Source organism: Passer domesticus, chromosome 23 (assembly GCF_036417665.1).
Source record: "Passer domesticus isolate bPasDom1 chromosome 23, bPasDom1.hap1, whole genome shotgun sequence".
In the NCBI taxonomy this organism is placed as follows: domain Eukaryota; kingdom Metazoa; phylum Chordata; class Aves; order Passeriformes; family Passeridae; genus Passer; species Passer domesticus.
In genome coordinates this window covers 2,651,858-2,666,698 of record NC_087496.1, presented here as the reverse complement: position 1 = coordinate 2,666,698, position 14,841 = coordinate 2,651,858, and the positions used below count along the sequence as shown (strand labels likewise).

General features: G+C 55.2%; 1 protein-coding gene across 1 annotated transcript; it reads left to right on the top strand.

Moving 5' to 3' along the window:
- Positions 1–324: 324 nt before the first annotated feature.
- FEZ1 (fasciculation and elongation protein zeta 1) lies at positions 325–14,819 on the top strand. Its single transcript, XM_064398041.1, has 10 exons — positions 325–482; positions 4,474–4,773; positions 7,758–7,854; positions 8,717–8,818; positions 9,692–9,905; positions 11,056–11,327; positions 11,921–12,001; positions 12,393–12,468; positions 12,948–13,013; positions 14,656–14,819. The coding sequence occupies exons 2-10, from the start codon at positions 4,499–4,501 to the stop codon at positions 14,670–14,672; spliced, it is 1,200 nt and encodes a 399-aa protein (XP_064254111.1). The 5' UTR covers positions 325–482; positions 4,474–4,498; the 3' UTR covers positions 14,673–14,819.
- Positions 14,820–14,841: the final 22 nt, after the last annotated feature.

Genomic DNA, 14,841 nt, shown 5'->3' with positions numbered 1-14,841 from the left:
AAAGCTGAAAGAAAATTACTATAAAAAGCTGCTCATTTTTTTGATTACTATTTTAGTTTTTGAGAGGAAAAAGGATTTTTATTTTCTATTTACCTTTATTTTTATTTTATAATATTTAATTGTTTTATTTTAGAAAAGAAAAAATCTCCGGATATATGACCTTTATATAATCTTTTTTTATATTTCCTATCTATGAATTTCTATTGTCATTTCCATGGTTTCAGTGATTTTTTTCCCTTTCTCCCTCGGTGTCAGCGACCCGCGCGGACCCGCGCGCGTGCACGAACGGCCGGGCACGGCGGGGCTCCGGGGGATTTTAGGGATCGCTGGAAGGACGGAGCCCCCCGGGATCAGCGGTGACGTCACGGCTCCCTTGACCACCACCCGCATCCCCCTTCCCGGTGACGTCACCGGTCCTCCCCCGCGCCTGCGCAGTGCGGGCGCAGCACCCCCGGCGCGGCGCGGAGGATGCGGGGCTGCAGGTGGGTGCGGGGCCGGGGGCTGCGGGGGGCTGCAGGGGGCTGCAGGGGGCTGCAGGGGGGCTGGGGGGCTGCAGGAGGGCTGCAGGGGCTGCAGGGGGGCTGGGGGCCCCGGGGAGCGGGGCCGCAGGTGGGTGCGGCGATGGAGGGTGCGGGGTTGGGGGGCAGCGAGGGGCGATGCTGTCCTTGCGGGGGGCGATGCTGTCCTTGCAGGGGGGGCGATGCTGTCCGTGCGGGGCGCGGTGCGGGGTTCGCACGGGGGTGCGGGGGTCGCACAGGGGTGCGGGGGCCGGGGGTGTCGGGCTGGCGTTGCGGGGAGCAGGCGGGGCCGTGCGGGGAGGGGGCCGCGCTCGCAGCCCGCGGGGGCGCGCTGGGGGTCGGGGGGACGCGGGGTGTGCGCCTGCGGGGAGGGGCGGCGAGCGCAGCGAGGGCGTGTGCGTGTGCGCGTGTGTGTGTGCGTGTGCGTGTGCGCGTGTGTGTGTGCGTGTGCGCGTGTGTGTGTGCGTGTGCGCGTGTGCGTGTGCGCGTGTGCGTGTGCGCGTGTGTGTGTGCGTGTGCGTGTGCGCGTGTGCGTGTGCGTGTGCGCGTGTGCGTGTGCGTGTGCGCGCAGGGCTGAGCGGGTGTGCGAGGGATGTACGTGTGTGTGCGAGGGATGTGCGTGCGTGCAAGGGTTGAGCATGTGTGCGAGGGTTGAGTGTGTCCAAATGTGTGTGTGTGTGTTTGTGCAAGGGATGTGTGTGTGTGCAAGGGCTGAGAGTGTGTGCAAGGGTTGAGTGTGTGTGCGAGTGTTGAGCGTGTGTGCAAGGGCTGAGCGTGTCCAAATGTGTGTGTGTGTGTGTGTGTGTGTGCAAGGGATGTGTGTTTGTGCAAGGGCTGGGCCTGTCTGCGGGGGATGTGCGTGTCCAGATGTGTGTGTGTGTGCAAGGGATGTGCGTGTGCAGCTCAGGCGGTGCGTGTGCAGATGTGTGTGTGTGTCCAGATGTGCGTGCAGGGCTCCGTGAGTGTGCATGCAGATGCATGTGTGTGCAGATGTGTGCGTGTGCAGATGTGTGTGTATGTCCAGATGTGCGTGCAGGGCTGTGTGTCTGTGCAGATGTGTGTGCATGTGAAGGTGTGCGTGTGCAGCTGCAGGGGCACACGTGCAGGCACGTGGATGTGCAGGTGTGCGTGCAGGTGTGTGTGCTCGCAGTATGGTGCTGGTGTTTGTGGGGCCTGCAGCTGGCTGCTCTGGGCACAGAGGGGCCCGTGGTGCACGTGGGGGAATGCACAAGTGCATGCAGGGGATGCAGGCATGCACAGGGCTGCACAGTGTGTGTTTGTGCATGGCCTTGCACCTGGGGATGCATGGGTGCACGGCTGCACACACAGACACTGTTGGGGCTGCGTGCTTGCATGCACTGGGGCACGTGGGGGTGCATGTGTGTGCAGCCCAGCACATGTGCACCGCTGCAGCACGCATGCAGCTGTCTGCAGACACCGTGCACGCGTGCACTGCTCCATGTGTGTGCTTTGCATCCCTCTGTGCACGGCGTGTGTGTTCACGGGGAGCACCGGGCCCTGTCCCGTGTGTGTGTGAGTGCTGCAGCTGTGTGCAGGGCTGGGCTCACCTGCAGTGAGGCACACGTGCAGGGTGTGCATGCACAGGGCTGCAGGGCTCGAGGCACCCATGGGGCACACATGCATGGGGTGTGGCCGTGGTTCCAAACCCTTTCAGGGCAGGTTTGCCCCAAAGCCCTGATGTTTGTGCTCCCCGCCCCTGGAAGCGTGGCCAGGGCTGGGGTGCTGACCCCTGTACTGGGCTGCTCCTGGCTTACTCCTGGCTTACTCCAGAGTTACTGCTTGCTTCCTCTGGGGCTGCTGCTGGGATGCTCCTGGGATTCTGTCAGTAATCCCCTGAGGGAGTAGTGAAATGCTCAGGGCACAGCTGAGGTGCTCAGGGTGCTGCTGAGATGCTATCAGTTTACTAGGATGTGGACAGGCTGCTCTGCACACAGCACTGGCAGAGTGGCACTAAGCTACTCTCAGGATACTCTGTGGGTGCTACTGGGGTGCTGCAAAAGCTCCAGTAAGGTGCTACCAGGCTGCTCCTAAGATACCTGCAGAGCTGATAGTGAGGTACTCGTGTGAAGGTGCCCCGGAGCAGCTCACACAGGGCTCCTCTCAAGATACGTTCAGGTGGTTTTCAGTGCAGTAAGAAAATACCCGGGTAACACTTTGCACTGCCACAGTGCCACCAACACCCTGAGGATGACAGCTGTGTCCCACTGCACCACTGCTAGGATCCTCAGCACACTCCTTATCTACTACTGGGATACTATCAGGATACTATCAAGGATACTATCAGGGCGTCAGATGCTCCTGGGATGCTCCTGACAGAATCAGGGTATTCCTGCCTGTGCTAGTACAACATCAGGACAATGCTGAGCTACTCAGTGCTGAGCTGCTACCAGGATACTCTCAGTGTAGCACAAAGGTACTATCAGGGTGTTGCTAAGATTTTATCAGGATAACACTCCGAAGTTCCACTTGGCTAATTGTAAATGTATTGCTAATGCTAATGAGTATTACTAATGGGGCACTACTAAGATACTACAGGGTCATTGCTAGGATACCACATTGCTGGCACTACTATGGTAGTAGCAGGATGTTAACACAAAGCTCCCAAGGTGCTGTCAGGACAGGGCAGTTCTCAGCAGGATGCCCTCAGGATTAAAGGGCAGTTATTTGTAGGATACTCCCAAGATGCTGCAAGGGCACTAGAAAGGATGGTGGCAAGATAATTGTGGGCTGCCATCAAGGCAACACTCGTGTTTTTGGGGCACTGGCAGCACATTACTGATACTTTCAGCCTCAGTATTTACTTGCTTAGTAGTGACATGGTGTCAGATTAAGCCCTTTTCTGACTCAGAGATGGGAACTGAGAGGTGGCAAATCTGATAGGCCAAGAAACGCTTCCAGTGTATTGTAATTAGGAGATAATTGGCTTCTGATTGTGAATTGTAACGTCTGTATTGTCTCACCCTTCTCATGAGACTGAAAATGGAATAAAAGTTTTTAAAACACCTCTCAGTTACCCCATCTCTGGGTCAGAAAAGGCCATAATCTGACACTATAGTATAAGGATACAACTAAGATACTACCAGTTCAGGAAATGGATAATGGTATGACATTTTTTACTTACCATCAGGGTAGCACTGAGCTGCTTGGACCACCATCAGCACTTTGTTGCTACTAGAATAATGCCACAATATCAGAATATTTCTTCTGAAGGTAGCACATCCTGTTGGGATACTGCCAGGATACTACAGAGATACTGTTGGTTGTAACAACCCTGGCAGCAGGGTTTCAGTGAGCACAGCAGCAGCAAAGGCAACGGGGAGCTGGGTTTGTAACCTGTTAGTAGCCTGGTGAGGGAATGGGGAGCTGGGTGAGAGAACAGGGGGCTGGCTGTTGTAACCTGTGAGTAGGCTGGTGAAGGAATGGGGGGCTAGCTGTTGTAACCTGGGTGTTGTAACCTGTGAGTAGCCTGGTGAAGGAATGGGGAGTTAGCTGTTGTAACCTGTTAGCAGCCTGGTGAGGGAACGGGGAGCTGGCTGTTGTAACCTGCAAGTAGCCTGGTGAAGGAACGGGGGGTTGGCTGCTGTAACCTGGGTGTTGTAACCTGTTAGCAGCCTGGTAAGGGAACAGGGGGCTGGCTGTTGTAACCTGTGAGTAGCCTGGTGAAGGAATGGGGAGCTGGCTGTTGTAACCTGGGTGTTGTAACCTATGAGTAGCCTGGTGAAGGAACAGGGGGCTGGCTGTTGTAACCTGTTAGCAGCCTGGTGAGGAAACGAGGGGCTGGCTGGTGTAACCTGTGAGTAGCCTGGTGAAGGAACGGGGAGCTGGCTGTTGTAACCTGGGTGTTGTAACCTGTTAGCAGCCTGGTGAGGGAACGGGGGGCTGGCTGTTGTAACCTGTGAGTAGGCTGGTGCCTGACGGGCAGCTGTCCCTGCAGCTAAGGCAGCACGGGGCTGTTGAGGATGGAGGCGCCGCTGGTCAGCCTGGAGGAGGAGTTCGAGGAGGGGCCCGCGGACGATGGCGGCTCCCTGCCGCGCCCCGCCGACCCCGCGCTGGCCGAGCTGGAGAGCTTCTCCGCCGAGATGATGAGCTTCAAGTCCATGGAGGACCTGGTGCAGGAGTTCGACGAGAAGCTCACCGTGTGCTTCCGCAACTACGACGCCGCCACCGAGGGCCTGGCGCCCGTGCGGGGCCGGCTGCAGGCGCAGGAGGAGGAGGAGCGCCTGCAGGATGAGGAGTGAGTAAGGCCCCCCTGCTCCTGGGGCCACTTCCCACCCTGACCCCCCCACAGGGCAGGCTGCCTCCCAGCACGGCCATACTCTGTGGAGTATCCTGTGAGTAAGGGTCTGCGTGCTGCCTTGCATGCTGGCAAGGTACAGCCCGCTTGCAGCTCGGGCCCTGCATCGCTGCACAGTCATGCAGCAGCGTGGAGCAGCTGTGTAGTATCTTCTGAGTAGCTGTGTAGTATCTCTTGAGTAGCTGTGTAGTGTCTTCTGAGTAGCTGTGTAGTATCTTCTGAGTAGCTGTGTAGTATCTCGTGAGTAGCTGTGTAGCATCCTATAAGCAGGCCTGCATGCATCCTGCCATGGTCATCAACCACTCCCCTTTCCCAGAGCATGCACACAGCATGACTGTGCAGCACTGCAGAGTAGTGGTGTAGTATCTTATGAGTAGTATCTTATGAGTAACACCCCCCTGGCCTGTTGCACCTCATTGTGCTCTTCTGTGAGCCCATAACATGCAAATCAGCACGTGGACTGTGCTGTGAGCATACAGCACCTTGGAGTAGCTGTGTAGGATCCTTGGAGTAGCTGTGTGAGGTCCCTGGAGCATCTGTGTAGGATCCTTGGAGTAGTTGTGTGAGGTCCCTGGAGCAGCTGTGTGTAGGATCCTTGGAGTAGCTGTGTGAGGTCCCTGGAGTAGCAGCCTATGAGGAGGAAGAGCAGTGTGTCCCATGCAGGGGGTCACAGCTCTGTCTGTGCAAGGAAAGCTCCAGGGGTTAAACATAAACCTTGAGTAAGGTGTGAGTAGAGTTCAGCCACCCCCTCTGTGCCATGCTAGGGGATGGCCAAATTCCCTCGGGTCAAATTCCCCCCAAGGCTCCCCAGTTATTATTGTGCCTTTTGTGTTCAATTCTGCAGTTCCATTAAAAGCCCTGTTTTGTTACAAAATGTCATTTTTTCCTGCAAATCCTTGGGCTTGCTGCTCCTGATGATCCCACACTATCGCATTTCTTTGGATTTGTTGTCTGTTTTTCCTGTGGATTTTTTGGTCTGTTTAATTCGAATTATTCCAAAATCGCTAACCCTCATTCTCACCAAGCAAAGGGGTTGCATTCAACCCAAAAAGCCCCAAATCTGTTGGTTTTGTCGGTTTGTGTTTAGGTTTTTTCCCCCAAACCCACTGAGGCTGAAATGATTTTTGCAATTGCTCGAATTCATGGTTTTTCAGAGCAAAATGCAGCTTGGCTGCGCGCCGGGGCTGCCGCGCTGTCGCCGCTTTGTGCCACTTATTGTGTCTTTTTTGGGTCACTTTGGGCAAAACAGGGCTTTTTTTTTTAGTCTTCTTTGAATGAGCCCTGTGTGCAGGCCGGGGGAGGGGCCATGGCCTCACAGGCACTGCATTTCCAGAGTTTTTAACCATTTCTTGCCATAATTAACTCAGAAATCACTGCTGCTCTTGGCCTGCTCCTGTGCGGTGCTGGTCCTTTAAGAGCAGAGAAGAAAAAAAAAAGCAAATTTGGGGGGATAATTGCTAATTTGATGTGCTTTGTTAAAAAAATGAGTATTTAAGATTTGGCATCCGCATTTTTGTATGTTAATTTGTGAAATCTGTAATTCAAGGGGAATTCAGCCCTGGTGAGAAGGGAAATACAATAAAGCTCAAAAATGAGCAGTTTTGGGGTTGGAAAAGGGGCAAATGGTTTTGGGGTGATTGTCAGGATTCGGATGTGGCACTAATTGGACTGAACCCCTCATTTCTGGTGGGAAAATGGGGGTGCTTGCCTGAGATGAGGAGAAAATGTCTAATCTCTTTCTGTGCCTTTCCTCAGTTTTTGACATTTTCCTCCCATTTTTGGAATGCTGCCACTTCTCGGCTCTTTTTTCCCATTTTCTGTCTTTCTCCTCCATTTTTTTCCTTTTCTCTACTTTCCCTGCCCTTTTCTCCATTTTCCCCCTCATTCTCCCTTTTTTCTTACATTTTCACCTTTTCCCCATTTCCCTTTTCTCCTGATTTTTCCTTTTTCCCTCCCTAATTCCCTATTATCACCTCTTTCCCTTTCTTCCCTTTTGTTCCTCTTTCTCCATCTCCCACCATTTTTCTTTTCCCTCTTTCTCATTTTTTCTTCAGTTCCTCCCCTTTTACCCAAATTTTCCTTTCTCCACTTTTCCCCCTTTCACCCCTTTTTGCCCTTTTTTCCATCTTCTCTTTACCCCCTTTTTCTCTTTTCTCCTGTTTTCCCCCTTTTTTCCCTTCTTCCCCCTCTTTTCCTTCTCTATTTTCTCCTCTTTTGGTCACTATTTCAAGAAAGAATTTTAGGGTATTTCTAGGTGTTAAAAAGTGACATTTTGGGATCTCTGGGGTATTTCACTGAGGGGGTTGGGTGGTTGGAACATGACAGGGTGGCATTTTGGGGTTATTTCAGAAGAACATTTGGGGACAGTTTGGGGTGTTCCAGGGCAGCATTTTGAGGTGTTTTGGGGCCTTTCAGAGAGCCCTGGGGCTTTGGGGCTGCTTTAAGATAATGTTTTGTGCCACTTCAGGGCATGATGGTGCTGGTTTTGAGTGGCATTTGGGGACATCTAGAGATATTTTGGGACATTGCTGTGGCCTTTTGGAGTGTTTTGACAGCAGCATTTCAAAATGACATTTAGGGGGCATCTCAGGTGCTGGAGCAGCATTTTTGGGTACTTTGGGGTATTTCAGGGCAGGATTTCATGATGCTTGAAAAGCTTTCATGATTTTGAAAAGCTTTGGGGTCTTCTAGGACAGCATTTGGGGTTTTCTAGGATATAATTTGGGGTGTTTTGGGATGTTTCAGGCATCTTGGTGGTGTTTGGGGATTTTTGGAGGTCATTTTGGGATATTTCTGGGCTGCATTTCGGGATGTTTCTGGGCTGCATTTTGGGATGTTTTGCAGCACCTTGGCGTGCCGTTTTTGGGATGTGTCTCTGAGATGTAACATTTTGGGATCAGCGCTCACCACCCGCCTCCCTGCAGGGTCTGGGATGCTCTGACTGATGGCTTTGCCCCCCGGGGCTCCCCCCGGCCGTGGCAGCTCCCTGGGACTGAGCCCCTCGATGGCACCGACCCCCAGGTACGGCTGTGACCTCCCCACGTGATCCCCTGAGTGTGATTGACAGCTGTCAGTCAGCCCCGAGGCTCAGCGACCATCATGCACTGCAAACCCCCCAAAAAGGGTTGTTTTGGCACCTGGTCTTTGCCAGTTTGCCCCCATGCCATGATGGGGTGGGCGTTTTTGGGGGTAGAAAATGGGTTTTCATTAGTAGTGAGTTTGTGCTGTCAATAGCTGCTTTTGGGGTTGTAAAAATGTCCCAATATCCACGGAATTGAACCCGTTTGGATGTGTTGCTGAAGGGGGAAGAGAAGATAACTTCCTTGGGTTATTTTCTGCTAAAAAGGTGAAAAAAGTTGGTGAAAGGTGGGAAAAAAGAAGCTGCCTCCTCATCCAACATCTCCATCCATCTGTTCCCTGGTGGTGTGCCCCTCTGCCGTGTCCCCACCGTGTCTCCATCAGAGCTCTCCCATTCAGCCCCACCAGCCCTCATCTCTCCATCCAGCATCCCCCGTGTCTCCACCGAGCGTGCCCAACCCCACTCTCCATCCAACACCTCCATCCAGCACACCTGCTCTTCTCCCTGTCTTCTTCCCACTCCATGGCTCCATTCTACAGCTCCCCATCCAGCACTGCCTGTCCAACACCTCCATCCACCTTCTGTCCATTGTCTGCAGTGTCCCTGCCCAAAGCCCCATCAGCATCTGCATGAAATACCCTCAATCCAGCACGTCCCATCTGATGTCCCCATTCAATGTCCCCATGCCACCCCCATGTCCCCCCGAGCAGGGTGGTGGCTGTCCCCGTGCCCAGGCTGGGGCCGTGCCCACCCCAGGCTGGGCCTGTGGTGCCACCAAGGCTGCCCAGCCCGTGTCTCCTGCAGCTCGGTGGCAAGGAGGAGGAGGAGGAAGAGGAGGAGGAGCTCACTGAGAGGAGTGAGCAGGACTCTGGGATCAACGAGGAGCCGCTGCTGACAGCTGAGCAGGTACCCATGGGCCTCTGGAGCCCTGCATGTCCTCCAAAAGCCAGGCCGGGCCATGACCACGAGCTGAAAGCAAAAGGAAAAGGCAAATGCTAATCCTTGGGGTGTGGCATGCAGGACCTGGGATGTGCATGTAGACAGAAGTGTGGGCTGTGGGGCTGATGTGGGATTTGGCTGCATGTGGGAAGGTGGGCTGAGGGTGCTGCTGTACAAAATGGGGGCATGGGGGGAAGGATAGAAGTGTGGGGGGCAGAGGGGGAATGCAGCTGCAGGTGCTGGTGTGGAGGCAGGATGCAGATATGGGGTGCAGGATGCAGATATGGGGTGTAGGATGCAGGTTCCAGATGCAGGGTGCAGATGTGGGATGCAGGGTGCAGATGTGCAGTGCAGGATGCAGATGTGGGGAGGGGGATGTGGAGGCAGCAGCAGGGTGTGGATGCAGGATAGAGAATGCAGGCGCAAGTACAGGATGCAGGAGGAGGAGGTGGGTGCAGAGAGCAGGATGCAGACAGGTGCAGGATGCAGATTTAGCTGTGGATGCAGGTCCTCAGTGTCCATGGAATGTGGGATTTGGATGTGGGTGGGAATGGGGGATGCAGATGCAAGATGCAAATAGAGGACCCAGGGTACAGATGGATGTAAATGCAGGTGCTGATGCAGGATGGAGGGAGCAGAATGCAGATGCAGGATGGAGGGGAGGATGCAGAATGCTGATAAGGATGGAGGATGGAGGGAGCAGGCTGCAGATGGGGGCTGAAGACAGAGGATGCAGGTGCAGGAGTGCAGGGAGCAGGTGCAGGACAGTTGCAGGTGTGGGTGCAGGGTGTGTGGGGTGCAAGGTGCAGGTAGGATGCAGGTGCACATGGTGCCCCACAGGTCATCGAGGAGCTGGAGGAGCTCATGCAGAGTTCACCTGACCCCGAGGCTGACCCCGAGGGTGAAGAGGAAGAGGAGGAGGAGGATGAGGAGGAGGAGGAAGAAACCAAGGCTGATGCTGAAGGCAAAGGTGGTGGTGGGGGCACGGAGCCCATCCTGCTGCGGGAGCTGCATGCTTTCTCCCCTGCCTTCAACAACAACTGCTCCCACGAAGGTATGGCCAGCAAAGCCCAGGCCGGTCACTTTCTGGGGACAATTCCAACCAAACTGGACAACTGAGTCTCTCCAGGCCTCAGTGCTGGCTTGCTCTGGGACTTGGCCAGAAGGGCTCTTGGCAGAAACTGTGAAGAACACAGGGACCTGGCTTTTGGTGTGGAAAGGCACGTGGGGCTCACCAGGAGCCTTTGTGTTCTGCATGGGGCGCTCCACGCACGTGATATTTGTCACTGGTGGCGTGGGCTGTGTCACCAGCAAGCCCAGGCACTTCACTCATGGCTCTGCTCTTTATCTCACTGTGCAGGTTACTAATCACACCATGTCACTAATTGCACCATGCATGTCACTAACTGCACCGTGCATGTCCATAATCACACCATACATGTCACCATTTGCACGATGCATGTCAATAATTGCACCGTACATGTCACTAATTGCTCCATACATGTCACTAATCACACCCTGCCTGTCACTAATTGCACTGTGGATATCACTGAGTGCACCTTGCATGTCACTAATGGTGCCAGGAAGTTCACTAATTGCTCTGGGCACGTCGTTTATGGCGCTGAGCGTATCAGTAATTGCACAACGGGTTTATCTCTTGTGTCTCAGAAAATGCAGAGCCCATCTCGCTCAGCACGAGATGCATTTTAATGGCTGCAGTGTGTGTTTCACTGACTGCACCGGGGTGTCCCTGACTGCAGCAGGCATTTCCTCCTTTCCCCATGCATGGCACTGCTGCAGCAAGTTCAGAGGAGGCCACGGAGATGTCCCAAAGGCGGCAGCACCTCTGCTGGGGAAGAGAAGGCTCCGGGGAGAGCTCAGAGCCCCTCCAGGGCCTGAAGGGGCTCCAGGAGAGCTGGAGAGGGACTGGGGACAAGGGATGGAGGGACAGGACACAGGGAATGGCTCCCACTGCCAGAGGGCAGCAATGGATGGGATATTGGGAATTAGGAATTGTTCCCTGTGAGGGTGGGCAGGGCTGGCACAGGGTGCCCAGAGCAGCTGTGGCTGCCCCTGGATCCCTGGCAGTGCCCAAGGCCAGGCTCGGAGCAGCCCGGGCTAGGGGTAGGCGGGGCGGCACGGGCTGTAAGTGCCCTCCAAGCCGTGCTGGGGCTGTCCCGGGACACAGGCGGTCTCTCGGGCAGGGCTGGGCCGGCTGTCGGCGCGGGAGCTGCTGGCGGCCGCGGGCCGGGCCGAGGCGGCGAGCCGGGCGCTCTCGGCCGAGCTGGTGGCGCAGCTGGCGCGGCGGGACGAGCTGGCCTTCGAGAAGGAGGTGAAGACGGCGTTCATCGGGGCGCTGCTGGCCGTGCAGGGCGAGCAGCGCGAGCAGCGGGAGGCGGCCCGGCGCCGCCGCAGGGACAAGGGCCCGGGCCCGCAGGGAGCGCGCCCCGAGCGCGGCGGCAGCATGCCCCGCAAGGTGGGCACGGGGCACCGGGGCGTGCGGGCACAGCATGGGGCGAGGGATGAGGGGTGGGGTGGGGATAGTGACAGGGTGAGGCAGAGGGACGTGGGGGCGAGGCAAGATGGGATGGGATGGGATGGGATGCGATGGGATGCGATGGGATGCGATGGGATGGGATGCGATGGGATGGGATGCGATGGGATGGGATGGGATGGGATGGGATGGGAATAGTGACAAGGTGAGGCAGAGGGACATGGGGGCGAGGCAAGATGGCATGGCATGGCATGGCATGGCAATAGTGGCAGGGTGAGACAGAGGGACGTGGGGGCAAGATGATGAGAGATGGGATGGAACGGGTCTAGATGGGATGGGACGGGATGGGAATAGCGACAGGATGGGGCAGAGGGGCATGGGAAGGGCACAGCACAGGGACCAGGGAATGCAGGGACAGGGGGACTTGGAGCAGGGACACAAAGGGACATGGGATGGGTGTGGAGCAGGGAGCTGGGAGCTGTGGGGGATGCTGGTGGCAGAGGCGGTGCCACGGGTGATGTTGCTGTGGTGTCACTGTCCCCGGGAAGTGACAGGGTGACACGCTGTCCCCCCAGCGCTTCAGCATGGAGGGCATCTCCAGCATCCTGCACTCCGGCCTGCGCCAGACCTTTGGTCCTACCACCAACGAGAAGCAGGTGCCCTTTTCCCGACCCCCCAAAAAAATTACCCAAATCTGTTTGTTTTCACTCCTCCTCCCTGCGCTCCCCATTCCCCTGCATCCCCCACCCCCTGTTAAAATCTTTCTTCATTTTACAACACTGCTCTATCCCCTACACCCTGCTAATCCCTCTTGAAAAAATTAACTGTTTTCACCCCAAGAAGTCCTCCCTGAGGAGGGATGGATTTGGGTGGAGTTTGCAGCACCCAGTTAGTTCAGCACTCCCCAAAATATCTGCAGATTAAATGCAATTGCAGGAATTTTGCAGAAATACTCTATTTTTGCACAAATCTGTCTCAAGACAATGCAAAAACCAGGCAGTTTTGTGCCATCTGGGTGGTTTTTTGGGGTGGCTTTTGTTTTTGCAGTACCTGAACACGGTGATTCCCTACGAGAAGAAGGGCTCACCACCCTCCGTTGAGGACCTGCAGATGCTCACCAACAGTGAGTATTCATTCAAGCTGCTGGTTTGGGTCAGCAGCACATGTTTTGGGGACACAAAAGCACATTCTGCTTTGCTTCAGTGGCTGCAGTTTGGGGTATCATTGCAGCACAACCAATTTGGGGAATTTTTTACATCACTGCAGCATGGGCAATTTAAAGTGCTACCACCCACGTTGCATCAAACCCACCTGGTGGGGAAAATCCCTGCTTTGCATCACTGCAGCACAGCTGGTTGGCAGCCAGCACCTCCCCCCAGTTTATTCTCCTCGTACCAGGGTTGTTTTGGGGGTAAATCACCCATTCTGCACTGCCACAGATTGGCTAATTGGGGATTAAAGTCATTTTTGTGTGGGTGTTCCAGGCCTGCTGCATAAATTGTATGGGGAAATTGTATGGCAACTGTGGGGCTGGTTTGGGGGGTGAAAAGGGACATTTGGGGGGCAGCAGGGCCAGGCTCACAGCTTTGCTCTCCCTCACAGTCCTGTTTGCCATGAAGGAGGGGAATGAGAAGGTGCCCACTCTGCTCACGGATTACATCCTCAAAGGTACCTGCTCCCCCCTGCCTGCCCTGGGCAGCCCTCGTGCATCTTCACTCAGCTCCTCTGCAGCTCTGTGCCTCCACCACAGATCCCTCTGCATCCTCCTGCCTCTCCACTGCATCTTTTGTGCATCCTTTGCCCATCCCTCTTGCAACCTCATTCATCCCTTTTGCACCTCCTTTGCATCCTCGAGGAATCCCAGATAAATCCTGTGCATTCCTCCTGCATCTCTGCTGCATCCTCCACACGTCCTTCAGGAATCCTGGATGCATCTCCTGCACATCCCTCAGGCATTCTCTGTACAGCTCTCCTGTCCTGAGGCAGCTCTCTGTCTCTGGAGGTGCCTGTGCAGCTTCCTGCCCCATCCTGGGGCCCATCTGCTTCATCCACACAGCCTCATCATCCTCTGTGCACCCTCCCTCACCCCCCTGCCCCATCAGGCACCTTCCTCTGCCTCCCTGGGGCATCCCATCCATCTTCTTGCACCTCCTGGTGCATCCCTGTGCATCTCCCACACCCCTCTTGTCCATCTCTTGTGCATCCTCCTGAGTCCTCGTGTGTCCTTCATGCTCCTCCTGAGCACTGCTGTGTGTGCATTCCTTGTGCATCCCTTGCATGCAGCCTCCTGCAGCTTTTCTGCATCCTCATGTGCCCAGGTGCCTCATTTACACTTGTGCAGCCTTTCTGCTCCTGAACCCTTGTGCATGTGGGGCACACTCCTGTGTCCTGGTGCCCTCCTGCCTGTCCCTGTGCACACTTGTGCATCCTTGTGTGTCACTGTGCACCCCCATGCAGCATTGCATTGTGCATTCTTGCACATCCCCGTGCACACTTGTGCATCCTCCTGCATCCTTCTACATCCCTGTGCATGGATCACAGTGCATTCTCCTGCATTCCAATGCATCCTCCTGCATCCTGGTGCATCCCCATGCACACTTGTGCATCCTCCTACATCCTTGTGCATGCCTGTGCATCTTCCTGGATGACAATGCATCCTCATGCATCCCTGTGCATCCTTCTGCATTCCAATGCATCCTTCTACATCCCTGTTCGTCCTTGTGAATCACAGTGCATCCTCGTGCATTCCAGTGTATCCTCCTGCATCCTTGTGCATCCTCATGCATTCTAGCACATCCTCGTGCATCCCCCTGCATCCCTGTGCTTGCTCATGCATTCCAATGCACCTCCATGCTTCCCCACACACCCCTGTGCATCCTTGTGCATCTCTGTGCATCCTCCTGCATTCCAATGCAACCTCCTGCATTCTTGTGCATCCCTGTGCATCCTCCTCTACATTTGTGTATCCTCCTGCATCCTTGTGCATCCTCCTTCATTCCAATCCATCCTCCTGCATCCTTGTGCATCCCTGTGCATCCTGTTGCACATTTGTGTATCCTCCTGCATCCCTGTGCATCCTCCTGCACATTTGTGTATCCTCCTGAATCCTTGTGCATCCTTGTGCATCCCTGTGCATCCTCCTGCATTCCAGTTCATCCTCATGCCTCCTCCTGCATCCCTGTGCATCCTCCTGCATCCCTGTGCACGCTCCTGCCTCGCTGCACCCTCGGTGCCCCGTGCAGTGCCCCCAGCCCTCCCCCTCTTCTATTTCTCTCTCTCTATTTCTCCCTCTCTGTGTCTCTCTCTGCAGTGCTCTGCCCGACCTGACGCAGTGCTGCCCCCACACTCCCACCCCGGCGCCTCCAAATCGGGGCCAAACCCCAGGAAAAAGGGTCACGCACCCGTGGCTGCCCCACCCTGCACTCCCCCCTTTGCACAGCTGGGAATAAAGAATTCCTGACATTAATTAGGCAACTGCTGTCCAGTGTCTGTGTCT

Excerpts from the sequence above, each read along its gene's own strand:
- FEZ1 (XM_064398041.1), top strand. The coding sequence starts at position 4,499 with ATGGAGGCGCCGCTGGTCAGCCTGGAGGAGGAGTTCGAGGAGGGGCCC. Across the intron at positions 4,774-7,757 it reads GAGCGCCTGCAGGATGAGGA|GGTCTGGGATGCTCTGACTG; the intron begins GTGAGTAAGGCC and ends GCCTCCCTGCAG. Across the intron at positions 12,469-12,947 it reads CCTGCAGATGCTCACCAACA|TCCTGTTTGCCATGAAGGAG; the intron begins GTGAGTATTCAT and ends TCTCCCTCACAG.